The sequence below is a fragment of the Leiobunum rupestre genome, chromosome 7, assembly GCF_980474605.1.
Source record: "Leiobunum rupestre chromosome 7, qqLeiRupe1.1.hap1, whole genome shotgun sequence".
Taxonomy (NCBI): Eukaryota; Metazoa; Arthropoda; class Arachnida; order Opiliones; family Sclerosomatidae; genus Leiobunum; species Leiobunum rupestre.
The window spans coordinates 23,360,672-23,387,077 of NC_143390.1; the positions used below are offsets into that span (position 1 = coordinate 23,360,672).

A 26,406-nucleotide genomic window follows, 5' to 3' on the forward strand; every position below is an offset into this window, starting at 1 on the left:
GAATATTTCTGGGTGAGTTTTTTTTTTCGTTCTTGCGCAAAGCGAAGGAGAGAGGGACGCGTGCGAACCTTTTTTTTTTTGGTTCTCTCTTAGCCCTGGTATTCCAGCTTGAGAAGAAATTTCTTTCGAATGTACGTGGTAGGGGCGAAGATTAAAGGAAGGAGCAGCCACACCCGAGTAGCAGCGGGGCTATTTTTAGCCCGTCCCGAGTCGTAATGGGCCCGGCGTATAACTACCTTTCTTCATTTCAGGGGTGAAAGGTGAAAAGGGGTTAAGAACGAAAAGGTCACGATGACGGGGGGGAGGAGTAGGAATAGCGAGACAGCGACCGCGTGAGGCCTACTGGCCTAAAAATACACCCCCGCGAGCGCGTTCTAGTCGTTGGTAAGCTTAGAATTTTGGGGCCGTGGAAGCGATTGCCGCTCCATTAACGGGGATGAGGAGGGAGTGTGACGAAAATGAACAGGCGATGGAAAAATAATAAAGAAATAATTGACTCGCTGACCTGATAAGGTAGAATAACGTTGCTATCCCTGGCGTCGTCCATGCCGGAGAGGTCGAAGGTCGGGTTGAGTCCGACGGGGAAAGGTTTCCCGACGGGCAGAGAGGTGCTTCTGCGGAACTTGGACGGCGAGATGACCATAGCGTGCTGTCCCATGGTGGGTCCCGAGGCGCCCGGGGTGGTGGCCCCCGTCTTCTTCAGGGGCGAGATGGGGTTCAAGGCGTTTGGCACGGAACGCTTCTGGTTCGAAAGGTTAACCGCCGTGTTCCAAGGGTTGAGAGCGTTGGCCTGGGGCGGGGGTCCCTGAGGAGGAGGCGGGCCCCCGGCAGCCGACCACGAGGTTTGTTGAGGAGTGTTCCAGTTGGAGTAAGTTTTGAAAAGACTAGATTGTTGCTGTTGCATTTGGGACTGGTGCCTGGACTGGGCCGCGAAGTTGTGCGCGCCCGTGATGGCGCGTCTTTGAGAGAGCGAGTTGGGGTGAGACATGCCCAACTGGGGGCCCAAACTGGCGCTGAAAACGGGACTGACGTTGGGCGGGCTGGCGGGAAAGTTTTGAAAAGTCAGAGGGGTTCCGTTGACGGTGGCCGGGAGCCCCTGAACGAAAGTGTCGTCCGCGGCGACCGTGGACCAGAAGCTAGGAGACGAGGTGGGAGGAGGCGCGACCCCCGCCGCCGCCGACGAAGGCGAGTCGCCGAAGCCCAGCTGTTGCAAAGGAGAGGGAGCCGACGAGGCGTTCGACGACGAGTCCATCGAGGATTTCTTCTCGCAGCTCTGCAGCTGGGAGCTATTGCAAACGGGGCCCGTCACGGAAGCCGTCCCGTTGTTGGAGTCTTCCGGGTTGCCTTCGCCGTTGGCCGAGGCCCCGACGTTCGAGTCGTGGGAGGCGATCGTCGGTGACGACGCGTTTTGCCGCTGGCTCGGCTGGGGGCCCGCTGACGATACGCCGCTTTGGTTCTGGGACTTGCCCGGTCCCTTGTTGTCGAGCGGCTGAAGCTCATCTTGCATGGTATGAGCCACGGAGACCGCCACCGCCGCCGCCGTCTCCGGTGGGAAGAATAATGACGAGCTGTTGGGATTCTGCTGAAATTCGACCGGAGAAAGAGACCTGACGTTCGACGATACTCCGAAGTTATATTCCCCCATCAAGGCGGGCGACTCGCGAATTTCGGCCTTTTCCTCTTCCTTTCGCGATTCCACGCCGCCTCTTCCGATCTTATTCTCGCGCTCTCCTCGCCCGGCAGACGCTAAAAGGAGAATCCGACTCGCGAAAAACTAATACAATGCGATCTTGGAGGCGGGGGAAGGCCACGTCTCCTAGCTGGTTACCGAGTCAAGTCCGCGTTTGATACGCAGTGCAGCACCGGTAAACTCCGTCGAACGCGGAATTTTTCTTACGCCCTTCCTCCGAAGAGCGCGGCGACATCTATGGGTTCGGATCGCTTTCGATTCGATTTTTTGACTAGATTCCAACGTCTTTTATCAACTAACGCTACGCGACTAGACCATTTTACAAACTAATTCGACCGGGTACGTAACTCGGCAGTTTAAAACTAACGTAAGCATCGTTATATTCTTACGGAAGAGAGTCTGCTGGAAAAGTTAATATGGAACCGCCTAAGCCTTGGGCGTTATGCAAGCTCGACTTTTATCTTCGTGAATTTACCGTTACTTTTTACATATAACGTCCCTACTACAGTCATAAATGCTCGAAACAATAGATAAGATGCTTCTATAGTCTAACAAATTGCACTAAATAGTTATTTTAAGTCTATTTACTTGCCAGAAAATGCGCGGCTTCTTCTTCTTCTTCTTACCGTATTGCTTGCTAATCCCCGACTGCCGCCGACGCAAAAATAATCCGCGCGCCTACCGGCTAGTCAGGAAAGTAAAAAACGCGTCTTATTGCATTTTCGCGGTATTATTTGCACGTCAGGACTTAAAGGTAAAACTATAACGCAATATAAAAGTAGATAAATATAATTTTAACGTCTAAACATATTCCTTCCAATAGAATTTTGATTATTTTACATACAACTAAAGGAAAAGACCATTCTAATTGTTTATGTTTGTCTATACTTGAGTGTAACTTTAGGGGGAAAAGTCATACGAAAATTTATAGAGCGACCGAGAATATTTTATTAAGTGGTTGAAGAATAAGATACGGCAATGCTCGAAAAGATTTTTCTTTAGTTAAGTGACGTCACTAAATATATGTGAGCGAATTTAAAGAGTTTTGCAATAAGGAACTCCGATTTCAGTAAAAAAATATATAATTAATTTATTTAAAGCAATGTAATTTTACGGATTAAATATTATAAAATCAATTACATTATTTTAAATAAAGTAATTACGGTTTTTCCCTGGAACTATTTGCTTTATTGCTTGGATATCAATTTGAAGGCCTTGGTCTTATACAATTTTGTTCGTTTTAAAAATTTTAGGACTAAATTAATAGTTAAATAACTTTCAGAATGAAAAGCTCTTAAATATCAATTGAAAATTTTGGAAATTGGGTAAAGCAATGGAGGAAGCTACCCCTTCCTCGTCAGTTGAGGACAGCCAACCACCTAATACTAAAAGAGATGTACCTGTAGTTCTACAAAATGAAGACAAGTATGATGTTGAATCATGTCTTAAAGATTTTACTCTATAAACACCTAAATTCTCCATCCAGGCGCTATTGCTGGGTTTGTTTTGCCACTGAAGATGATGACCACAATGCCAGTTGGGTTCAACCTTGTCGCTGCCGGGGAACCACCAAATGGGTACACCAAACTTGCCTCCAAAGATGGATTGATGAAAAACAGAGAGGCAATGTCATGGCAGAAGTTTCATGCCCTCAGTGTAATACCAAATACATCATAGTCTTCCCCCAATTTGGTTTGTTGCTTAAGAAATAAACCTGTAAGTCTAAACAAAACTGGACTAAAAGTACTTGTATAATAGGTCCTGTTGCTTATGTAATGGATATGGCTGATCGAATGCTCTACAAAGTCTGTCCATTTGTAGCAGCCGGTGTTGTTGTTGGTTCCATATATTGGACGGCGGTAACTTACGGTGCTGTAACAGTCATGCAGGTATGTTAGCTATTATTTCCTTAATTGATGGACTAAAACAAGAAAATCACAAAATTTATAGGTTTTGGGCCATAAGGAAGGCTTAGGAGTTATGGAACAAGCCGATCCATTATTCTTATTGGTTGGACTTCCAACTATACCCGTTATGCTTATCCTTGGTCGTATGGTTCGCTGGGAAGATTATATCCTAAAATTGTGGCGTAGGCATTCAGCCAAAATACCTGGACTCAAGTACTTGATGCATTCTTTTGACAAAGGATTACAAGAAGTGAATGATCAACCCAACCTATCAGATCCTGTTTCGGCCACCAGAGTACTGTGCGGAGCTTTAATGCTACCAACCATAGCCGCTGTTTGTGGGAAATTAATGTTCAGTAATGTTACGTCGAGTTTACAAAGAACATTATTGGTACATAATTTGTGCTTTTCAAAAACATCAAATGCTTAACTTAATATTTTTACAGGGTGGTATTACGTTCATTGGAGTCAAAGGGGTTATAAAGATATACTTGAAACAACAACAATATCAACGGCAATATCAGAGGCAGATATTAGACTACACAGAGCAAACCGAGTCGTTACCAAGCGGTTCTACGAGTCAAGCTTCTCAAACTGGCACTTCCGACATTTAAAAATCTATGGACTTGACTTTCTTGAGACGATAGGCGTGTTACTGATATAACTAGGACTCTTTAGTTTTTAGCTTACCAGTGAAATTGTCCGCTTTCAAAATAAACTAAAACTTAAGTTTATAAATCACCAAAATTACGATTATTAAATTTTTACCACACAAAATCTAAAAAAGTGCCAATCTTGTTATTTCACCTTAATTAATTCACACTTTCGGTCAGAGTAAGAAAACACAAACTATTTAAAATATAAATCCCAATGCGTGATACACGACCATTGTCTCACTTTTTAGGGTCCCCATGTAAATTAATATTATTAATTGGGATGGAAAGAATCGCGGTTCAAAATATTAAAGCTAACCAAATTTATTTCAATTTTTAAATAAAGTTATAAATACCTCCACTTTGTTTAAGACTATATTGTACATCAGACTATCAATTGCATTATAAAAACTAAGTTCACATTATTTTTTTAATAAAACAATGTAATTGTAATTTGAAATAAACTGTTCATAGTACTCTACATTTACTTGGAAAACTTCACTCCGTTCTTAGTTAGTTAGCCTTATTAATTTGGCCATACTACTGTACTGGTCAAACATTTTCTTCCTGAATAAAATTTAAAGGCCATCATCACTGCCCCCTTTTAATAAGGTGTAAAACGAAACATTTAAATACATGTATAGTTTTATTTACCAGTAAAGAGAGATAAGATTGTGTTTAACATTATTTGTATTTTTTTTAGAAAAATAACAGCACAATCTCTTACAGGAAAATAAATTAATGATATATACATATACAATGTATATAAAACTACCTCTTAATGCGGCAAATGAGATTTACATGTACTACTTTATATCAGATTTGGGATATATGTATATCATTTTTTATTAGTGGGAAAATATTTAAGGTTAACAAGGAAATTAACCTTTCGTCTCATAATTCATTAAAAAAATTCATAAGTTAAAGAGGAATTAAACAAACAAAGATATTAGAACTAGCGTAAGTAACATAATAGTAATTAGTATGACAATGAACAATTTCGGTTAATGATAGCCTGTCATTGCATAACTACGTATTTTCGGAAAAGGAAACTAGTCACTCCCTACTTTCTTCATTATCAAAATTATTCCCAGTTTTTTAAGCCTCAAATTCAAGTATAAACAAAGGGAGTCAATGTTATATTCCAATACAATAATTCATTTTCTTCTAATAAACTGCTTCATGAATGACCTTAAAAATTATAATGTGGAAAATTTTAGAGCTCCAGGCCCGGGACACCCGCAGAAGGTTGCTTTCAAAAAATATATAAAATACTTATTTTGTCAAAATAATTTAATAACTATTGATAACTTATATTTTATTATAAACACTTAAGTGTCTCTTCAAATTAGCGACAAACAAGTTTTGACTCGTGTATTGCCATTAATCTAGACTCTTAAAATTTCTGCCAACAAAGAGATTAAAATTATTTTGCTTGTCAGTGTGGAATGACTAGATTTCTGTTAGTAAAGTTCTTATTGGACAAACACATTGCTACAAACTGTCAAAAACCAAGTGTTCCGTGTTACACTTATAATATTATGTTACTTTTGATTAAGTTTTGTTCATAGTTTTGAGCCTACCATTTCGGTAAATTTATAAACAAGATCCATAAATATTAGGTTTTTAGGTCGTCCACTAACTTCCCCCCTCCCACTTCAGTTATAAAAAAAAATCTCATTTTGATAAATTCATAATAAAATAAAATGGTGATTTTCTAGTTGATTTCCTCAGATAAAAATTGTACCTGTAGTGATTTCAAAGCCGTGATCTGGCTGGAGATTTCTTAACAGCGAGTGGAAGGGGTGGGGGAATTACTATGCAGGGCCTGACCAGTGGGTAAAGAGCTAGGCTTCGCTTGAATTCCGTGACATTTTCAATTTGTAATGGGCTCTAAAAATTTAAAAATATAAGTATAAACAGGCTTCAAATTCAAGTAAGAATATTACCGCTCTCTGAGGTGGAACAGGAGGCGGGGGTTTAAGTCCATCAGCCGGCTTTTCAGTTTCTGCATTATCAGGGAGGTTACCAGCACCCCCTACTGCCACTGACACTATGTGAACACAGAGCTTTTTCCGCAATTTTCCATCAGAGGCTATGGTATCCTTTTTACATAACATACTCGTTAAAACTTCATTTTGGATGTAAAAAATTGTAAAATGTAACTACCTTATAAAAATCAATGACATCATTTTTTGTTAGAGCATAAAGACAATCAACTTCTAGATTATCTGAAAATAGGTAATTATATTAGTTAAATGATTATTTAATATTTATCATACGTCAATAATTCCAAACACACCTCTATCAAAATTATATTGTTGAGAGCCAATCTCAGACCAATACTTAGCAGAGAGCAACACTAATTTCTTAGGCCTTTCTAGTCGCCTAGCTGCCAAAGTTGCTTTATGGGCATCAAAATCTTGATCACTCATTTCATTTAAATAATTTCCAAAATAAGCAAGGAATGCTTCAATTCTGGCATCAACATACGTCGGGCTTCGATCAGACTGAACAATTACTCTTAGTCCTTGAACACCGTTCGCACGTCTAACTCCACTACAAACAATGTATCCTAGCTGCTCCTGGGTCCTTAGGATATTGAAACACGGTTCTGTCACCATTTGACAAAATAGTTCTAAAAGCATGTTCGCTCGAGTTTCCTAAGTGTCAGAAAAGTACAAATGAATAAATACCAGTTAATATATCGAACTACCCAATTTTTTACTTACTTGCAGTCCACACTGATAATACGCCTCAACGGATGAGCTTTTATGGATTGAATTAGTCTTCTCATATATATACTGGTTATCAGGAGAAAGCTGATATTCGCGATCACGCACTAACTGGCTCGCTAATAATGGTCTCCATTTAATATTCTCCTCAAGTTGGCTCTCAATAATGGACATTAATTCGAGTGCTTGTTGTTTCGGGATATTTCCATGAATTAACGATTCAACATGCATTCTTGACAAAAGCTGAGGGATTATATCCTGAACTTTTTCGATGGTTAATTCCTCTGTCGCCTCTAATAGCTCTACATTGGACCACACTCTCTCTGCTAATAATAATGATGTATAATAAACAGCATGTTGATGAGGTTGCTCAGCGTTAAAGTTCTTCAAACCACGTACGTACTACAAAAATGAAACAAGATGAAATGGATTAGATATTCTTTTAAAACAAACAATAATAGTCTTATGACCAAATTCCTACAGAGAAATTAAAATTTATCATTGTCGTCAATACTTCCAAAAGACAGCTCTATGACAGCAGGAGAACAGCACAAAATAATTTAATTTAAACTAATTGTTCAAGATTTAACAATTCAGAAAATGGGCATGTATAATATGAAATATGATTGTTTAATGGTTTTTTTCTAGTGAGGGGCACAAATCAATGAGTTTGCTGTAGGTACCCAATGTAACGATTTTAACGATTAGTCAATTCAAGTCTAAATTACCGATTAACCTGTTAGCGTTTAAATTATGGATTAGCCGGTTAGCGTATAAATTTCTGATTTCCACCGATAAACTGGTTTGCGTCTAAATTACGGAATAATCGGTTCGCGTCTAAAATTACCGTATTCCACCGATTAACCGGTTCGCGTCTAAATTACCGATTTATGCAGATTAACGGGTTCGCGTAAAAATTACCCAAAAATCATCTAAATTTTAAATTTTTACCAATTAATCGGCTGTCTTAATTTAAATTTTTACAGATCAATCCGCTTGTCTAAATTTACAATATTTTCCGTTGCATTAATTCCCGATTTTTCGCGTCTAATTGGGAAAAATCGGCAATATGGGGGGGGGGGGGGATCATTGGTTAAATTACAATATCAGTCAACAAAATAAAACAGACACATTTTACAAGAGGTTATCCATTAGTTAATTTAATATTTTAGGAGTTTATCATACCGCTTCCTTCAGGATGTCAAATCGTTTGGGGTCTATTTGAAAACTGGTGAGTTTGTCAATAATCTTCTTCAGAAGCACATGCTGCTTATCATTATATCCCTTAACATTTAACTGTGGAAAAAACACTATCAATTATCAAGTTAATAGAATTATCCCAACAGAAGATGCTCTCTTACAAACATTCCATATTTGGTATTATTCAAAGAATATGAAAGGCCTGCTAGTTCTGCCGCGTATGTATATTCGTTGAGAGCGTCTTTAAAAAGCTGAACGAACATATACGTCATGTTGCAGTGCAGAGGGTCTAAATATGCTAAAGGGCTAAACAAACAATATTAATTATTTTAAAAGTGTCAAAATAACCTACTTTTGTAGACAAAAAAATAAGTATAAAAATTATTTGGTGTGCAGTAACTGGTGGCTTTACTGGGGAGACGGGGTCGGTTATTGTAACCCATAAGGGCGGCGACGCACTGGGGATATGTTAGCCGTTATCAAATCAAGGAAATTTCCCCGTCGACGGCACGCGGACAATCGGGCTTCGGAGCCGGATCACATAAGAACGTTTCCCCGTCGACGGCACGCGGACAATCGGGGCTTCGGAGCCGGATCACATAAATACGTTTCCCCGTCGACGGCACGCGGACAATCGGGCTTCGGAGCCGGATCACATAAGTACGTTTCCCCGTCGACGGCACGTGGACAATCGGGGCTTCGGAGCCGGATCTCATAAGTACGTTTCCCCGTCGACGGCACGCGGACAATCGGGGCTTCGGAGCCGGATCACATAAGTACGTTTCCCCGTCGAAGGCACGCGGACAATCGGGGCTTCGGAGCCGGATCACATAAGTACGTTTCCCAGTCGACGGCAAGCGGACAATCGGGCTTCGGAGCCGGATCACATAAGTGCGTTTCCTCGTCAGCGTCATAAAAAGGCCGTCAAATACGCTGTTAAAGGACACACCGGCGTTTGAAAAATTCGGCCCGAATTTAGCATGTGGTATCAGATACGACCAATCCTATGCCAAAAAAAGCGCGTTTAACAGGTCAAATTCCAACGCCGTTGTGGCCCTTTAAGTCAAATACGGAAGTTAAGTCACATTCCTAATTTTCTTTAAATTACAGAGGCAATAATACGCGGCGTATCTACCCGAAAAAAATGTTATTGATAAACGTGGAAACTGACAGTACCTCTCAAATTCAAAACTTAACACTGCTTTGGGCAGGTTAAATTCATCATCTTGCTTGAACCAAACTCTGCACATTTCAGTGTTCTATTTAAAAAGTGTTTGTGAGAGTGTATCAATTTAAAAATTGAAAGTTCAAAAGTTACCTTGATTAATATAGGTAGTCCAGTATACTAAAAAAAAAAGAATTACCTACTGTGAAAATTTTAAATTTAAATAAATTCTTACGTCTTTATCACGCGCACAGAGGTCAAAGTCCTTAGGAATAAATTCATTTCGAGGGGGTAGTTTCAAATTTTGATGCAAACCAGTGGTTTGCCATCTTTCTAAAACATCCGGTGAAATGTCTTCAGACTTGAATTTGGTTCCGTACCAATGTTCTTCATCATTAACCACATCTTCAAACTTCTTGCCAATAATGGCAACTCTTATATTATTGGGAGTAAGATGATTTAATAGGTCGGAAATTAATTCTGGTTGATAATCGTGCATTAAAAAGGGACCGCTTAAAACTTCCTCCATAGGATAATCCTAAATGTTTTTGATTATTTACAAATTAACTTCTCAGTAAAACTAATTTAAAATATACTATCTCACGTGAAGCATCCCTGCTAAAGCGCAGGTATAAAGCTGGGGTCTTTCCCTGTCTTTAAACCTGAAGGTCATTGCTGCTAAATTTTGGCATTCTTCAAAGATCCATTTTTGAGGACCTTCTTCTTTAAGCATATTTAAGTACTGGAACAAAAGAGCTACAATATCATCTACATGCTCTGTGAATGAAATTCAGCAAATTATTTGTGTAAAAATTAGCCAAAAGAAAAATAGTAAAATTTCCTACCAATTCCCTCTTCAGTCAAATCAACATTAACGATAAAGAAGGCAAACCCTTTGGCACCACTCTTGTAGCCTCCAACTAATGTATTAACCCATCCTCTCGATTTGAGCTCTGATAAGAGGCTTCCAGGTCCTTCGTGACCAATGAGATGCCCTAAATAGTGACCAGGCTACGATAGAGATCATGTAAAATTTTAAAGATAGTTTGCGAATAACTCTCACGGTGGACAACTGTTTATCTTACGCTAGATCGATAATAAGGTTGAAGGTCTGGTATAGGAAAAGTAATATTTAAGTTTCTGATATCTTTAACAGGCACAACGTAGTATCTTTTCTAAAAGAAAATATATATTACCCAAAGAGAAAATGATTAATTTGAATTGATAAAGTTGTAAAAACATACTTTGAGCTGAGCAGTTCCAAACGGATGTGTAGTCCATTCTGGAACATCTACACTCTTATTTTGTACATCGGAAAATAAACTAAGAGCAATTTTGGCTAAATCTTCTAATGATTCTATAAAGCAAAAATAAAAATTCATAAATAATAGACTATCACGATACCTAAATATTTCTTACCTCTTCCTAAGACTGCTAAGCCCATTATATTTGACGAATACCATTTTTCGTGAAATTTTAATAATTCTTCTCTAACATTAATTCCACTAGCTTTGGGTATAATGTCGAGAGTATCTTTGTTGCCTATTGTAGTTAAATGGAAAAAAGTTAAAACTAAAATGAAGAAAATATAAAAACTAAAACAACCAATAAACTACCAGTTCCAAATTTGCTGTATTCGTGATTTGGATCAGCAGTTGATCTTTCTAACTGATTTAACCTCCAAATATCATTTTGGACATTTTTCTCGTGTTCAGAGATAACAACGTTAATTTCTCGATCGGTAACATTTTCAGTGAATAATGGGTGCAGGAAAAACTGGGCAAATCTATCTAAAGCGCCTTGAAGCTGATCCGGTGACACATCAAAATAATAGTTGGTGTGATCCACAGAAGTAAAGGCATTGCTGCTTCCTCCATGTTGACTTAAAAACTGGGATTTTATATATTAAGACATCATCCACCTCTACTCAAATCCTTCATGATGGATATTTACCAATAGGTAAAATTATCAGGTTAAGTAATTTTGATGTCATCCGAGGGTTGGGTCTGGGTTCATATTATCTGATGTCATAGACATTTTATTTCCCATAGCATTTTTTTAGAAGAATTAAAGCTCGCAACAATTAATTTTTGATAAATATCCACCAAGAATTAAAACAAAAAATTTGTTGCCAAATTATCTAAAAGCCTTTCTTACTTTATTATAATCATTTTCCACAGGATACTACAGAAAAAAAAATACCATTAATAAATTTTAAATTGGGAATTAAATAAGTAATGTTGCACCTTCTTTGTGCCTAAAAAAAGCATATGCTCACATAAATGAGCTAGACCAAGTAGACTCAATGGATCACTCATATGCCCTATAAATAGTTAAATATAAAAGTTCACAAAATAACAAGTTCAAGTTCAGCTACCTACCAACATTAACATCTAACGCAGCGGCTGATTTATCCGTTGTAGGATCACTAACTAACAAAACTTTCATTCCATTGCTCAGCTCTAGACCACGGTAGGACCTCTTGTCTTCCCCAGACTTTATAATGTTCTCCACAGTTCGTGTTATGGCTGGATTAGCGGACATTTTCAAGTATTTAATTGCTATTGCGGATTTAGAACTGGATCTAAACTTACAGTAAAATAAAATCTTAAGTTAGTGAAGTGCTATTAATCGTCTCTTTAAACTTCATTTTGTTTCACATATATTTATAATGTTTGAAACATTAAGCCTACAATCAAAATCAAGCCTCACCGTTTAGATATGAAAACGTCACTCTTCTTGGATGGTTTAGAAGAAATAGTGCCTAAATAATGGGCAAAAGCGAATATTTTTCTGATGTTCATAAAAAGAAATACGTTTCAGGTAAGTACTACACGACCGACCAGGTGTGCAGCAGCTTGGATTTAATGTCTTTCGTGCAGCGTTGCCAGATCATGTTGAAATCAAATTATAGTAATAAGAACCGAAAAATATCGATTTAATAAAATATATCGTACTCTTATTTTGTAAAGAACGTGCTATTTCTGTCTTTAGCTAAATTTAATATATACTTGTATCACAATTATATGAAAAAGCTCGGCTTCGCTGAGAAAAAAAGGGATATAGGTAACCGTGTTTCAGTTTACTGCGGCCAAGAAGAGACAGGTATTTGAGAGGATATAATCGGATATATTTTAGTTTTTTCTTTTACACTCATACGAAAATTACCGGATTCTAAAAAGGGATGTTCCTTACAGTAACAAGGGACGTTCCTAACAAGGGACGTTCCTAACAAGGGACTTTCCTATCAAGGGACTTTCCTATCAAGGGACTTTCCTATCAAGGGACTTTCCTATCAAGGGACGTTTCTAACAAGAGACGTTCCGTACAAGAGACGTTCCGTACAAGAGACGTTCCGTACAAGAGACGTTCCGTACAAGAGACGTTCCGTACAAGAGACGTTCCGTACAAGAGACGTTCCGTACAAGAGACGTTCCGTACAAGAGACGTTCCGTACAAGAGACGTTCCGTACAAGAGACGTTCCGTACAAGAGACGTTCCGTACAAGAGACGTTCCGTACAAGAGACGTTCCGTACAAGAGACGTTCCGTACAAGAGACGTTCCGTACAAGAGACGTTCCGTACAAGAGACGTTCCGTACAAGAGACGTTCCGTACAAGAGACGTTCCGTACAAGAGACGTTCCGTACAAGAGACGTTCCGTACAAGAGACGTTCCGTACAAGAGACGTTCCGTACAAGAGACGTTCCGTACAAGAGACGTTCCGTACAAGAGACGTTCCGTACAAGAGACGTTCCGTACAAGAGACGTTCCGTACAAGAGACGTTCCGTACAAGAGACGTTCCGTACAAGAGACGTTCCGTACAAGAGACGTTCCGTACAAGAGACGTTCCGTACAAGAGACGTTCCGTACAAGAGACGTTCCGTACAAGAGACGTTCCGTACAAGAGACGTTCCGTACAAGAGACGTTCCGTACAAGAGACGTTCCGTACAAGAGACGTTCCGTACAAGAGACGTTCCGTACAAGAGACGTTCCGTACAAGAGACGTTCCGTACAAGAGACGTTCCGTACAAGAGACGTTCCGTACAAGAGACGTTCCGTACAAGAGACGTTCCTAACAAAGGGCGTTCCTAACAAAGGGCGTTCCTAATTATTGACGTTTCTAACAAGGGACGTTCCTAACAAAGGTACGTTCCTAACAAAGTGACGTTCCTAACAAAGTGACGTTCCTAACAAAGGTACGTTCCTAACAAAGGGATGTTCCTTCCAGTAACAAGGGTCCAGGGACTCTCCTAACAAGGGACGTTCCTAACAAAGAGCGTTCCTAATTATTGACGTTTCTAACAAAGGACGTTCCTAACAAAGGGATGTTCCTTACAGTAACAAGGGTCCAGGGACTTTCCTAACAAGGGACATTCCTAACAAGGGACGTTACTGACAAGGGACGTTCCTAACAATGGACTTTCCTAACAAGGGACGTTCCTAACAAGAGATGTTCCTTACAGTAACAAGGGACGTTCCTAACAAGAGATGTTCCTTACAGTAACAAGGGACTTTCCTAACAAGGGACTTTCCTAACGAGGGACGATTCTAACAAGGGACGTTCCTAGCAATGGACTTTCCTAACAAGGGACGTTCCTAACAATGGACTTTCCTAACAAAGGATGTTCCTAACAAGGGACGTTCCTAACAAGAGATGTTCCTTAAAGTAACAAGGGACTTTCCTAACAAGGGACGTTCCTAAAAAGGGATGTTCCTTACAGTAACAAGGGACGGTCCTAAAAAGGGATGTTCTTTACAGTAACAAGGGACTTTCCTAACAAGGGACGTTCCTAACAAGGGATATTCCTTACTGTAACAAGGGATGTTCCTCACAGTAACAAGGAACGTTTCTAACAAGGGACTTTCCTATCAAGGGACGTTTCTAACAAGGGACTTTCCTATCAAGGGAGTTTCTAACATGGGACGTTCCTAATTATTGATGTTCCTAACAAGGGACGTTCCTTACAGTAACAAGGGATGTTCCTAAAAAGGGATGTTCCTTATAGTAACAAGGAACGTTTCTAACAAGGGACTTTCCGAAAAAGGGATGTTCCTTACAGTAACAAGGGACGTGCCTAACAAGGGATTTTCCTTACAGTAACAATTAGGGACGTTCCTAACAAGGGATGTTCCTCACAGTAACAAGGAACGTTTCTAACAAGGGACGTTCCTAACCAGGTCTCATCGAGAAAAAGTTATTTCTGGCACACTTATGAGTAATTATGTTACACATGATTATACCAATAAAGTTTGACTAGTTCATCTGGGTAACCCGGGTTTACCCCCTTCGTAACAAAAAGAATATATTGACTTTCACAACACACAACTCACTTCACTGAACACAGGCCGCGCAAACGTTTTATAAATCCGTGATATGCTACCAGGCACTAATGTTTACAACGTAAGAAAATCACTGAACACAGGCCGCGCAAGCGGTTCTCGCCCCTTCCCTCTCGGAAAGTCGGAAATCACCCCTTGACCAGGAAACACGTTCGAGAAAAGTTTGAAAAGTAAAAGTTAGTGACGCTATCGCCATCTATGTTTAATGATATTACGTTACTTAAAAGATATTCTAATAATTTAAAAAAAATTCTAATAACTTTTAAACCAAGAGCTTTCATATTTAAATAATATTTAAGTTAAGTAATAAACATGACAGCGATTTCACAACCGCAGCACCGCTTTGGCGGTGTTAGCCGAGAATTTTTGAAACTTTCGTAGAATAGTCTTCTACAAGGCCAACCCGCCGCGACGGCGCCAAGTGAAACGATGGCGCCAAGCGGAACGAAGAACGAAAAGCGGAGGGGGCAGGCTTACCTCGAAGTTGTTGCGTTAAACTCCGACCCTCGAAAATGCCTTTGCGGCTAGTACGAGGTGACCTGCTCCCTCCCACCACCACCCCTTGATCGGTCGGCCAAGACTCTGACGTTACCCCCGGAACGCCCTTCACAGCCTCAACCGCAAACTCCACTGAACTCGCGCCTTTACGAACACGGCGAGGTATTGCTATCCAACACCCCTATCCAAGACCAAGGTCTGGAGAAGCGCTTCAGCGGGTACGTTGGGGGGCTTGGCAACTACTGGCCCACCTTCAGTGACGTCGCTGGTTGACAGGAAACCAGAAACAAGCCGCGGGGAGGGTAGTAGAGCGCGAAGAGAGGAGAGACTAGAGAAATCAGTCGAATTCCCAATAAAAGAAACCAGAAAAAATGCGGTATAGAAAATAAATACGTGCGGTAGTTTTCCCTTCAATTTTACACTTGTTTTTCTTTTGGCACTTTATATACATTTCTGTAAGTATTATATTCTCTAAATTATTAAAACTTCCAATATTAGCTGACATTAAACCCAGAACTTTTATAAGCTTATAGCATAGGGTCTAGGCCTAATATTATTATAAATTAATAGTGAAATTGTAAAAGAGATAGTTTTAATGTAAAGTTGGAAAGGAAATTAAGATTTAAATTTTTATCAATAACCTAACAAATGAACGTATGCCATTATTTTCAAAATATCCAAGAGATATGGTTTTTTGTTATTTAAAAATGAGAACTAGAATTTAATATTTATATTCAAAAAGTATTACTGAGGCCCAAGACAGGAAAAAAGATAAGAAAACTAAAAAATTAAGTAGTTAAGTTTAAAAAAAGCTGCATTTTTGTTCAGTTGACAGATTTAAACGGAACAATATAATCCTTTTTTAATTAATTTCAAAATGTGCTTTTTCAATATTAAAATGTTCCTATTTTTTATTTTAATAAAAGTTTTATTAAAAAATATAGTTCTTTCTTCTGACCACGTCCGACCACAATAATTGAAAAACCCAAAAATAACTCCAACGTATTTATATTCTTTCACATTCTCCCAAAATTATGCAATTTCGCCACATTTTTGCACAGATTTTTTTTACCCATGACAGACAAACTACACGATACTTATAAGACATCCTACTCTCCGTGTCTACGGGAAAACCGTCAACCAGCTACGTCACTCGCGCGGTAGAAAGAGAGCTAGCAAGTTTTCTCAAAAGGAACGCCGGGCTAAACGGGAATGCGCTCCCCTTGATCCAAGACGACCCGATTCAGGGGGAAACTATAATTTCGTTTCCCCCCCTTGGGGCAACGAAATAAAAAAGGCTAGAGGAGTCAAGTCTCAGTTTCTAGCTCATTATAGTTTTAAGGAAACCATTGGATTTGCAACTAACACGTCGTTAAACTAAAAAATGCTTTCATTTCAGCCTGATATTATTATAACCCATCTGCCGCGTTCACACCGACCGCGTCTTGAAAAGCAACTGTTATAATCTGTTAATCTCCTGATTAAGTTTACACAAAGTGTTTTACTAAAACTTTGATAAATCCTGCTAATTGTTTTAATTGAACTAGTGTAAAATAAAATTACCTAGAACTTACTTTGTATGTTAAATTTTTATAATCCGATAAACTAGGCCTATTTAGAATTGGACATGAAACTAAAGCGAATCCAACTCCTAGGCCAACTCTAGGTATGTAAAAAGCGACTGCTGTGCCAACGGGAAAAAAGTTGCTTCTTTTGCAGGTGAGCCAACTGTTTTCCCAACGTCGGCCAACGGCTGGCCATTTGATAAACTTTTACCAGCGGGTCCGACTCCTTTTCGGAACAGTAGGTGGTTACTGACATGGGAAACGCGAAAACAGTCACTTTTCCGACTGTCGGACCCAACTGTTGGCCGACTCCGTCTGGGCCGACGTCATCGTGCTGATCGGGACACAAAAGTGGATATGACTTAATGTATGAAGTCATATCCACTTTTGCTGGACAGTGCTGAGTGTCCAGAGGGTACAGGTTAACATCATTGGATTTTAGGAGGTGTAGGATAATATTTTTTGGTCCAAAGAGAGCCTCTTTTTAGCTGTTGTAGAGTGGTTGAACGCAGCCAGAGACATTAGAGACCACGTGAGCGATTGTAGATTCTAAGCCTTGCCATTTTACCCCGTGTACTTTTCCTAATTATGATCCTTTAAAGCTTTTAACTCATAAAACATAAAAACTAATTAAGCTTACCTTTAATAGTTGTGTTCTCTTAAATACTAAGGAAATGAATGGTAAATCACAGATCCCTAAAAGTGATATCCCACCGAGTTCGAACATTCCCAAAAAAAGCGTAAGGGAGTTGGAAATCTCTGTGATTTCGCGATTTCGTCACAGATTTTGCGATTTCGTCAAAGATTTCACGATTTCGTCACAGATTTCGCGATTTCGTCACAGATTTTGCGATTTCGTCAAAGATTTCGCGATTTCGTCAGAGATTTCGCGATTTTATTAGAGATTTCGATTTTTCATAAGATTTCGCGACTTCGTCAGAGATTTTGCGATTTCGTCACAGATTTTGCGATTTCATAAGATTTCGCGACTTCGTCACAGATTTTGCGATTTCGTCAAAGATTTCGCGATTTCGTCAGAGATTTCGCGATTTTATTAGAGATTTCGATTTTTCATAAGATTTAGCGATTTCATAAGATTTCGCGACTTCGTCAGAGATTTTGCGATTTCGTCACAGATTTTGCGATTTCATAAGATTTCGCGACTTCGTCAGAGATTTCGTCTGAGATTTTGCGACTTCGTCAGAGATTTCGTCAAAGATTTCGTGATTTCGTCAGAGATTTTGCGATTTGGTCAGAGATTTTGCGATTTCGTCAAAGATTTCGGGATTTCATAAGATTTCGCGATTTCGTCGGAGATTTCTTGTACGGGATTTTGTACAAATGTCCGACCCCTCGTATCCCACGCTACAACTATTTTTTTAAACTAATAGAATTAACAATAGGATAGTAGATACTGTATGGAAAACCGCTTTTCATCAACAGGGCTACCAGAACATTTTTACGAGCTTCAATTTCAGACGCCGCAAAAGGTCTGCAGCCAACTCTCGGTGCCACCATTGGTAGAGAACCTCATGGAGTTCTTCATGAGAACCTTTACTGCGCTACCCTATAAAGGCCTCGAGCAGTCTATTTTGTTCATTTATAATGCTCAAACTCCCCAATTAAGCGGTCCTTTTGTCCTCTGGCCAGCCGATATACATTGACTCTATTGTCACCGCCTGTCAATCAATGCTTCTACTTGTAAATTCCAAAGATTTCGCGCGCAAAATTCTAACGAAAACATATTCCGACAACACTGCCAAGAGACGAGTTTAAGCGCCATCCAGTTTTTTTATCTCGAAACACAAAACCACTTACTTCCCCCTTAAAGATTTGAACTTTGAACCCGCAAAAACGATACTTTTCAATGAATAAGACGGATAGCAAGTTGTTTTTTTATTTATAGAAACTTTGTTTCCCTCTAGCTAGTTCGATTCGCCAGTGTTTTAATTGATAAATTAAAAATCAGTTATTAGGTCGTTTATTAACTTTAATAAAAATTGGACTGGTTTAAAAAAGGTCTTGGCGTGTATAAATAGTGTACGAGTGGTTCAGATGGTAATCACAGCTTCGTCGTTTCTAGTTTAGTGCAGGTTTTCAATAGGCATTGCAGCCGATCGGTTTCGAAGACAATGAAGGTAGCTCTCGCTCTGTATCTCTTCAGCAACGTGCTCCAGCATGGTAAGTGTGACTTCCAGCGTATTCCATTGTAGCGAGCGTGTATCATTCTACTTCCGATGTTAAGATGACGAAATAGTTACGAATACAGAAATTTAAGAATATTCAACTTGGGTTATAATTAATTACCGGAATTAGTCTGATGGGCGACTGTGATTTGATTTCCAGTGCTCTCGGCACCGAAGCCAGCCGCGTACAAGTGCCCTCGTGCCAAAGGGATGTACGCCGATCCGGAGTCTTGCCGGCGATTCTACATGTGTGCCGAAAACTACCCTTACCCGCAAGCCTGTCCACCGGGGCTCTATTTCGACGATGTCAAGAAACACTGCATGCACAAAACGAAAGACCTCACGTGTGGTCCCGTTGCTCTTCGTAAGTAGCAAACTGAGCTCTCTGCCCAAGTCTAAAGAGTTATATTCTCTATTAATTTCTTTCAATAAGCTCCCATTGTAACGACCACCGTCGATCCTTTGAGGGCTGCCAAATGCGACGAATCTCAATGTGCGCTGCCCAACTGTCATTGCAGCCGAGACGGAACCCGGATTCCGGGTCGTCTGTCTCCGAAGGAAGTACCGATGATGGTCACGGTCTCATTCGACGGTGCTCTCAACTACCAGAACATGGCGTATTACGAAAACGTTCTCAACAGCACGAAGAAGAACCCCAACGGGTGCCCGGCTAGTTTCACTTTCTTCGTTTCGCATCATTACTCCAGCTACTACAACATCCAGCAGATGGCCGCCGCTGGGCACGAGATCGGTCTCAATGGGATCTTGTGAGTTCACGCTGACGTAGTCTTCGCGAGCCGGTAATAATGTTTTGTTCTTCACCAACAGCACCAGAGAGCCCGAGACTTGGTGGGAAACTGCGACCAAGGACGAGCTCAAGGAACAGTTCGAAGGCTTGAGGTCCATGCTTATAAAGTACGCCAACTTGACCCAGGAGAGCGTAGTCGGAATGAGGTCACCTTTCTTGAGGAACGGAGGAAACGAAATGGCAGCCATGATTAAGGACATGGGTCTCAAATACGATTCCTCTTTGCCCGCGGCTAAGAACGTCCCCGTCTGGCCGTACACCTTCGATTACAGAATTCCTCATCGTTGCGTCGGCGGAAGCAAGTGCCCCACCCGCTCCTTCGAAGGCGTCTGGGAATACCCTCTCAACATGATGTTCACCGAAGACGGCATGGGTGGAAGCTGCGCCTTGGCCGATCAATGCGTCTTCCAGCCAGACGAGGATATCATCTACGATTTCTTGATGGAAAACTTCAATCGCCATTACAAGACCAACCGTGCCCCTTTGGGTCTCTACTTTCACTCGAATTGGTTCCAGAACGAAGAGAAAGTAAGCGCGCTGAAGAAATTCATCCAGAAGGTCCAAGATACCCACAAGGATGTCTGGTTCGTCAGCGTGAAGCGAGCCATCGAGTGGAGCCAGAACCCTAGTGCCAACGCCGCCAGTCACCCGGCCTTCGCGTGCTCGGAGAAGCCGCCCACTTCCTGCTACAATCCGAGAACCTGCATCTTGACCTTCTCGCGAGACGATGTCGAGGAAACGAGATACATGCAGACCTGTTCTCCGTGCCCGCAGAGGTACCCTTGGCTCGGCAACCCGGAAGGTCTCGCCCTGCCCGGCGACGTCGTCGGAGAGGGCAGCGGTCCTCGTGAACTTGGACAGAAGGCGAACGCCCTCGACGAAGAGGAACTAGAATATGAAGACGAATTTGTAGCTGATAATTACTAAAAACAGTTGAACTGTTTAATCGAGTTGTTTTATAAGACCTTATTTCATGATCTATGCATTTGTGTATACACTGTACAAAGAAATAAACCGGTTTTAATGTCCCAATTGTAGTTATTTTATTCTGTTCGCCAATATTGCAAATGCGCTTGCGTCTGCACTATCGCAATGACCGTTTTCAAAATGTTACCATCAACTTAATAGCAATGGCTTAAATTGGTTGACGGACAGTTGGGTTATGTTTCGCGATGTACGTTTAACAATAAAACCGGTAAAACATGATTTTTGTACCGGGCTTTTTATTGTAAGGTATTTTATTAAGGGTACATCTTTTCGCTCCGGTCGTCTTGCTTGTTGTTTGTTTTTGTTTTTTCAGTTTAAGACGTCTTTTATTTCAAGTTGAGTAATTTCCTAACATTAGAGGAAGTACATGGCAAAATATATATATATATTTTTTTCAAACATGGAAGGAAATACAAAAAGCAAATTGGTTTTCTGAAACAGCTTAGGAAATACAAATAGGTTAAACGCTGAATGTTGGAGAATATAGACATTGGATAATTTTTTGTGTGTTTTTTTTTAACATATTGATTCATTGGTTTTTACAAACAATTATTTTTCCTTCTTCGGGGTAATGAGACAACCGGTATAAACAGTTTCGAGTCAATAATACTTTTTAATATTTGGCAAACAAGGGGGCGAAACTAAAGGGTCAATTTCACCAAAGTCCATTTTTGCGATTACGGTAAAGCAATTTTTCAAGTTAAGGTTGTTCTTGTGAAATTCGGTTTTGATACATTGGTCCAATTTAATTTTGAATCTTTGTTTTAAAGTTTTAAATGGGTTTACTAAAGGTTCGTTGTAAAGAGAGAGGGAATAAATTGAAACGGAGAGAATTATACATTTGATAAGTGAATGTTCATTTGGAGATTGACTTAGTAACCAATAATTTTTTATGTTAAGTGAAAAGTGTATATCAAAAGTTCTAATTACTTTTTCTATGTAGTTTAAAAATTTTATCGTTAGTGTACAATCAAAATATATGTGGTCGAAAGTGGCTGTAGTGTAATTACATAGACAACAAATTTTTGTAAAGTTTTCGAAAAAATGGGCGGCTGAATTAGGGGTGACGACTTTGCCAAAGAATAGTCTATAAAGTAAATTGTTCTCCTGAGCGTTAAAGGTACTTAGCCAGCTAATTTTCCAATTAACATGGTCAGTTGTTGTACAATTAATTATGGTAGGAATTTTGTCTATTATGGGGGGTCGATTGGAGCATAATTGCGAGATATTAGTTTTAGATAGCGAACTTAGTGTAGTTATTTTATCGTTATGTTGATTTAAGATGGGACGACTTAGGATATTGTCAATATTTAGGTTGTATATATTTAGTCGTAATTTACGTTTAATTGAGGGACACAGTTGAGTTAAGTCGGAGATAATGTTTTGAAGTTGAAGGTTGGCATGTCTGATTCTAGGGAGGTTATGGGGGAATAATTCGTTGATTGTTTTGAAGCGGTTGTCAGAAAGATTTAAGAGGTTGTGAACGAAGCGAATGTCATTATTGAGCCAGTATGGTTCGAGTTTGGTCAAGATATACGGGTTACCAAAAAGGGGTTCATTGAGAATTTGGTTGAGGGTAGTGGGTGGAATTAGGTTGGGGGCTAACGCATTCCAGGTTTTTAGAATTGAGCAGTAGTACTGTTGGGTGTTGTTTGCGTTAAAATCCATTTTATAAGCTAAGGCATAAATTTTGTAGGAGAAGGGGTTTGCGCGTTGAACGTTGTACAAAAATAGCTCGGCTTCAGTCACGTTCCGAGCCGATAGGATACGGTTAACTGTTTGAAATTGAAAGTTTGTTTTTTGAGCATTGAGGTCGGAAAGACCAATTTCGCCCTCTGTGCTTGGTCGGCTTAACACACTCATAGGCAGCCAATCTTATTTATATCCGAATCAGTTAAATTAATGCAAGGTAAATAGTACCAAAGTTTGCTCAGCTCGTTGTTGCACAGAAGGGCCCTGCTCTTATACGATAAATTTTCGATGATGTTAAATTTTGACGATAAGGTAGTCTCGAAGGAGTTAATAAAATTGTCTATGATTTGTTTTTGCCAATTTTCGTAGGGTGAGAAAGTTATACCGAGAATCTTTAGGTTTGTATTAGACCAAGATAAATTAAGGGGGGTGTCTAACCTATCAGACCAGGCACCGAGCCAAAGGCCGTTGCTTTTAGCTATATTGAATCGCGCGTTACTGACCGCGCAGTAACGCGAAATTTCATATTCAAGAATGGGGAAACCTTCGTTTTTAGTCAATAATAAGTTGAGGTCGTCGGCAAAACACAGACAGACCAGGGGTGAAGTTAACATTAGTGGTTGAAAACTGCATTGAGAGAGCGATCGTCAGCAGTGACATAAAAACGGTTCGAGGGATAAAATAAATAATAAACTGGAAAGCGGGTCGCCTTGTCGAATACCTGATTTGACGGAGAATTTTGAAGTTAAAGTACTGTTTATTTTAAGGCGAGCCGAGGCATTCATGTAGCTTAGTTTTATATAGGTAAAGATTTGACCGGAGATACCGATGTGTGATAGAATATTGAGTAGGTAATCATGATCGACTCTATCGAACGCCTTAGCCTGATCGAGGGAGACAATGGCCAGCTCTTCCTCTGGATTATCTGTCATATAGTCCAAAATGTCTCTGATACTATTGATGTTACTGTGTATCGATCGGTTAGGGAGCGAATAGGTTTGGTTTTCGTGGATTACCTTTTGTAAGGAGGGGGAAAGTTTGAGAGAAAAACATTTAGAAAGCAATTTGCTATCGTTATTTTGCAAGTATATTGGGCGGAAATTTTGTAAATCATGCGGGTCACCTTTTTTATAAATCAATGTGATAATAGACGTGGTAAAACTGTCAGGAAGTTTGTGAAATAGCATAGACGCTTGGAAAACCGTAAAAAAATCTCTCGAAGTACTGGCCACATGAATTTTAACAGTTCATTCGTAATTCCGTCCGATCCCGGGTATTTATTTAGTTTTAAGGTCTTAACAACTTTATCAATGTCTTTTAAGGTTAAATTACTGTTGCTGGAAGATTGGTCTAGGTCATTTAGTTGAGGGATAATTTTAATGTACTCGAGAATTTGTGTAGAATCAATCGTGGATTTCGTAAATAATTTTGAGTAGAAATTTGTTGCTTCTTGAACAAGCTCTTAATTGTCCGGAGTCAGATCACCGTTCGCTTTTCTTATAGATTTAATTGAGTTTATACTTTTTTTGGAGTATTCCAGGTTGAATAGGTAACTAGACGGGGTGTTGGATAAAGTTTGGTGTTTAATTTTGCAGCGTATGAGACTAGCTTCGGATTTTTTAGTTTCAAGTGATTGTAGGCGTGTTTTCAAATTGTTATTGGCGTCATCAGATATATGTGGATCTAATATTTTTTTTTGAATCTCAGTGATTTCCGTATCGATAATTTTGCTTGATTTGAAGGAGTATTCTTTGACAAAGGTCTTAATTTTAGATTTAAAGATATCCCACCAATGTATGCATTCTTCGCACAGACCGGGGAAGGATTCGGTTTCCTTTTTGATAAATTGATTAAAAAGACGTATAAATACATTGTCATTTAAAAGCGAGTTATTGAAAGCCCATATGTCCGACACATTTTTAAAATTTTGTTTATTTAAAGGAAGTTTCAAAGTAAGTATGACTGGGTTATGATCCGACTGCGACCCGCCGTGCAGTACCCTCACCTCATGTATAAAAGGAACAAGTGACGGGGATACGTACAGACGGTCAAGTCGAGCGTGCATAGAATTATCCGAATGGTTAGTCCATGTCATATTGAAGTTATTATTACTCAATGAAACGTCGTATAAATTTAGAGTTCGTAATAAAATTGAAAGTGCACGAGAGAGTAAAGGGCGGTGTTCCACGGAGTTTATACGATCCCTCTTAATATCCAGGTCACAATTGAAATCGCCTATAATGGCGAAATCTTTGTAATTGTTGTCCTGGATATCCTTTTGAATGGATTGGAGGGCTAAGGTTGCCTGGTTGTCCGATTGACTGATGTAGATATTGTACAATGTTAACGATAAATTTAGGTGTTGAAAGGTGATTAGAGTTTTTTGAATATAGCCTTGAACAATATCAGATATACTCAAAAGTGTAAAAGGGGAGTTGAAAGATTCATTAAAAAAAGTGGTTGGTTTTTGGAGAAAATTTGAGACTATAGGGGTGACTTAAGTTATGTAATTTAACACAGTTTTCGGTAAGATAGGTCTCTTGACAAAGGCCGATGTTAACGTTATTAAGATGCAGAAAATTAATTTCTTTGATAAATTCAACGGGGTTTCGTAAGCCCCGCGTGTTGTGCGTAGCTATGTTAAAATCCATAAACGGTAAGGGCAAAAGGGAAGAGTAATAGAGACCCAGTGAAGATAACAGAAAGAGAACGAGAGAGAGAACCGATTAACATTTTTGTCTAAGATTACATATTAACGTGGTGAGCCGTCTCGCTTCCGGCTTGTCCACAGATTGGGAGTGATCGATAATTTGATCAATTAGGCCATTAATGTTTTTGTGTAAGCTAGGGTTAAAGATCTAAAATCAGTCTTACGGCCTTTTACCTTCTCCAGGAAATCGAAGAGGCGTTCCTTAGTTAAGGGATGCCGGGTGGAGCGCGATCTCCTTGGTGAGGGTGGCATATCGTCCGCCGAAGTTGGATTTTCTGGGGCTCGAGATAGTTGATCGTCCTGTCTGGTTGATTGTGAAGCGGAGAGTTGAAAATGAGTTGTACTGAGCGATTCGGTTTTGGTGGTCTTGGTTTCGGAGTCGGGAGTCTTGGTTTCGGGGACGGAGGTCTTGATTTCGGGGTCGGTGGACTGGGTTTCGAGTTCTTTAGTATTGCTTGCGGGTTCGTACGTATTGTTTCTGGGTTCGTTAGTCTTGGGTTCGGGTACGGTGGATCCAGTTTAAGGTTCGGTATTTTGGTTTTTGAGTTCAAAAGTACTGGTTGTACGTTCGGTAGGTTTGGTGTCGGTTGGTTGAGGATTCTTGGAGTCAATAGGTTGGACGGAGAGATCCGGGTCTGTGTCGTAGGGGGCGTTATTGAGAGGCGCAAACGGATTTTGCGTTATATTTTGAACGACGGTCGGACGAGTTACTAACCGAGATTTTTGGTTTTCGCGAAATGGTACTGTGATCCAGGTACTGTCGGCATTTTCGGCTGATGAAGTCGCGAGTTCCCCGTCAGCAGTTAATTGAGGCGCGGGAATGATGGAAGGTTCATCCGCCGGGTTGGAAGCTATTCTTTTTACCGATGTATTACCATCGTGATCAGCAATGTTAGAGAATTTAGTGTGGCATCTTTCAGCAGTGTGACCCCTGCGGTTGCATTTGTCGCACTTCTCTTCTCCCAAGAGAAGAAACATTGTATATGGAATGTTATCGTATTCGAAGGCGATATTTGTGGGTAAACGATTGTCTTGATCAGGAATGGAGAAGGCCTGGCGATTGCCCGTCTAGAAAAATTCACCGGGGACGTCAGAGGTAGAAGCGATATAAATTATATCCGATGTGAGTTTTCCGTGGCGCTCGAGCATTGGTGTAATAAAATCGTGGGGTAATTCTGGGCAGAGACCACTTATGGTGAGTTTGGTGGAGGTTCTGACCAGGCTGTGGCACGATGTATGTATGCCGTGGACATCAAAACCCGAAGC

The 26,406-nt window shown here is 40.0% G+C and overlaps 4 protein-coding genes across 10 annotated transcripts in view; 2 read left to right on the forward strand and 2 right to left on the reverse strand.

Annotated features, from left to right (window-relative positions):
• orb2 (cytoplasmic polyadenylation element-binding protein orb2) overlaps positions 1 to 2,427 on the reverse strand; it is a 127,996-nt gene extending 125,569 nt beyond the window's left edge. Inside the window, exon 1 of one of the 2 annotated variants that reach the window (XM_090181318.1) lies at positions 506 to 2,427. In XM_090181318.1, the coding sequence (XP_090037444.1) occupies positions 506 to 1,645 (1,140 nt within the window). In that variant the 5' untranslated portion in view covers positions 1,646 to 2,427. The remainder of the gene's footprint in view (positions 1 to 505) is intronic. The other variant, XM_090181319.1, reaches the window with a different exon arrangement.
• LOC149935220 (E3 ubiquitin-protein ligase MARCHF5) lies at positions 2,325 to 4,661 on the forward strand. Of its 5 annotated transcripts, none has more exons than XM_090181325.1 (6): positions 2,325 to 2,444; positions 2,973 to 3,115; positions 3,177 to 3,382; positions 3,449 to 3,579; positions 3,641 to 3,988; positions 4,044 to 4,661. In XM_090181325.1, exons 2-6 carry the CDS (start codon positions 3,024 to 3,026, stop codon positions 4,209 to 4,211), a joined length of 945 nt encoding a protein of 314 aa, XP_090037451.1. In that variant the 5' UTR covers positions 2,325 to 2,444; positions 2,973 to 3,023; the 3' UTR covers positions 4,212 to 4,661. The 5 variants fall into 5 exon arrangements, with proteins under 5 accessions (XP_090037451.1, XP_090037449.1, XP_090037446.1 ...); XM_090181323.1 differs by lacking the exon at positions 2,325 to 2,444 and adding an exon at positions 2,579 to 2,715; XM_090181320.1 differs by lacking the exon at positions 2,325 to 2,444 and adding an exon at positions 2,611 to 2,759.
• A 375-nt stretch (positions 4,662 to 5,036) lies between these two features.
• LOC149935221 (insulin-degrading enzyme-like) lies at positions 5,037 to 12,222 on the reverse strand. Of its 2 annotated transcripts, none has more exons than XM_090180765.1 (20): positions 12,063 to 12,187; positions 11,732 to 11,939; positions 11,597 to 11,673; positions 11,508 to 11,534; positions 10,967 to 11,240; positions 10,770 to 10,892; positions 10,595 to 10,707; positions 10,436 to 10,525; positions 10,196 to 10,361; positions 9,955 to 10,127; positions 9,586 to 9,888; positions 9,504 to 9,530; positions 9,362 to 9,444; positions 8,347 to 8,491; positions 8,171 to 8,281; positions 6,983 to 7,387; positions 6,553 to 6,913; positions 6,420 to 6,481; positions 6,200 to 6,355; positions 5,037 to 6,143 (listed from the first exon to the last, which is right to left on the reverse strand). In XM_090180765.1, exons 2-20 carry the CDS (start codon positions 11,892 to 11,894, stop codon positions 6,009 to 6,011), a joined length of 2,994 nt encoding a protein of 997 aa, XP_090036891.1. In that variant the 5' UTR covers positions 11,895 to 11,939; positions 12,063 to 12,187; the 3' UTR covers positions 5,037 to 6,008. The 2 variants fall into 2 exon arrangements, with proteins under 2 accessions (XP_090036891.1, XP_090036889.1); XM_090180763.1 differs by having other exon boundaries at positions 5,038 to 6,143; positions 11,732 to 11,934; positions 12,063 to 12,222.
• Positions 12,223 to 18,803: 6,581 nt separating this feature from the next.
• Positions 18,804 to 20,765, forward strand: LOC149935222 (chitin deacetylase 1-like). The gene is made up of 4 exons (XM_090152841.1): positions 18,804 to 18,938; positions 19,104 to 19,307; positions 19,377 to 19,710; positions 19,772 to 20,765. The coding sequence occupies exons 1-4, from the start codon at positions 18,890 to 18,892 to the stop codon at positions 20,676 to 20,678; spliced, it is 1,494 nt and encodes a 497-aa protein (XP_090008967.1). The 5' UTR covers positions 18,804 to 18,889; the 3' UTR covers positions 20,679 to 20,765.
• The last annotated feature ends 5,641 nt before the right edge of the window (positions 20,766 to 26,406 follow it).

Bases quoted from the DNA above. Each gene is read 5' to 3' on its own strand.
- LOC149935220 (XM_090181325.1), top strand. From the start codon at position 3,024: ATGGAGGAAGCTACCCCTTCCTCGTCAGTTGAGGACAGCCAACCACCT. The intron at 3,116-3,176 runs GTATGATGTTGA...TTCTCCATCCAG, and splicing joins GTTCTACAAAATGAAGACAA to GCGCTATTGCTGGGTTTGTT. The intron at 3,383-3,448 runs GTTTGTTGCTTA...CTTGTATAATAG, and splicing joins CATAGTCTTCCCCCAATTTG to GTCCTGTTGCTTATGTAATG.
- LOC149935221 (XM_090180763.1), bottom strand. From the start codon at position 12,154: ATGAACATCAGAAAAATATTCGCTTTTGCCCATTATTTAGGCACTATT. The intron at 11,935-12,062 runs GTGAGGCTTGAT...CTGTAAGTTTAG, and splicing joins GACGTTTTCATATCTAAACG to ATCCAGTTCTAAATCCGCAA. The intron at 11,241-11,507 runs GTAAGAAAGGCT...ATAAAATCCCAG, and splicing joins TGGAAAATGATTATAATAAA to TTTTTAAGTCAACATGGAGG.
- LOC149935222 (XM_090152841.1), top strand. From the start codon at position 18,890: ATGAAGGTAGCTCTCGCTCTGTATCTCTTCAGCAACGTGCTCCAGCAT. The intron at 19,308-19,376 runs GTAAGTAGCAAA...TCTTTCAATAAG, and splicing joins GTGTGGTCCCGTTGCTCTTC to CTCCCATTGTAACGACCACC. The intron at 19,711-19,771 runs GTGAGTTCACGC...CTTCACCAACAG, and splicing joins ATCGGTCTCAATGGGATCTT to CACCAGAGAGCCCGAGACTT.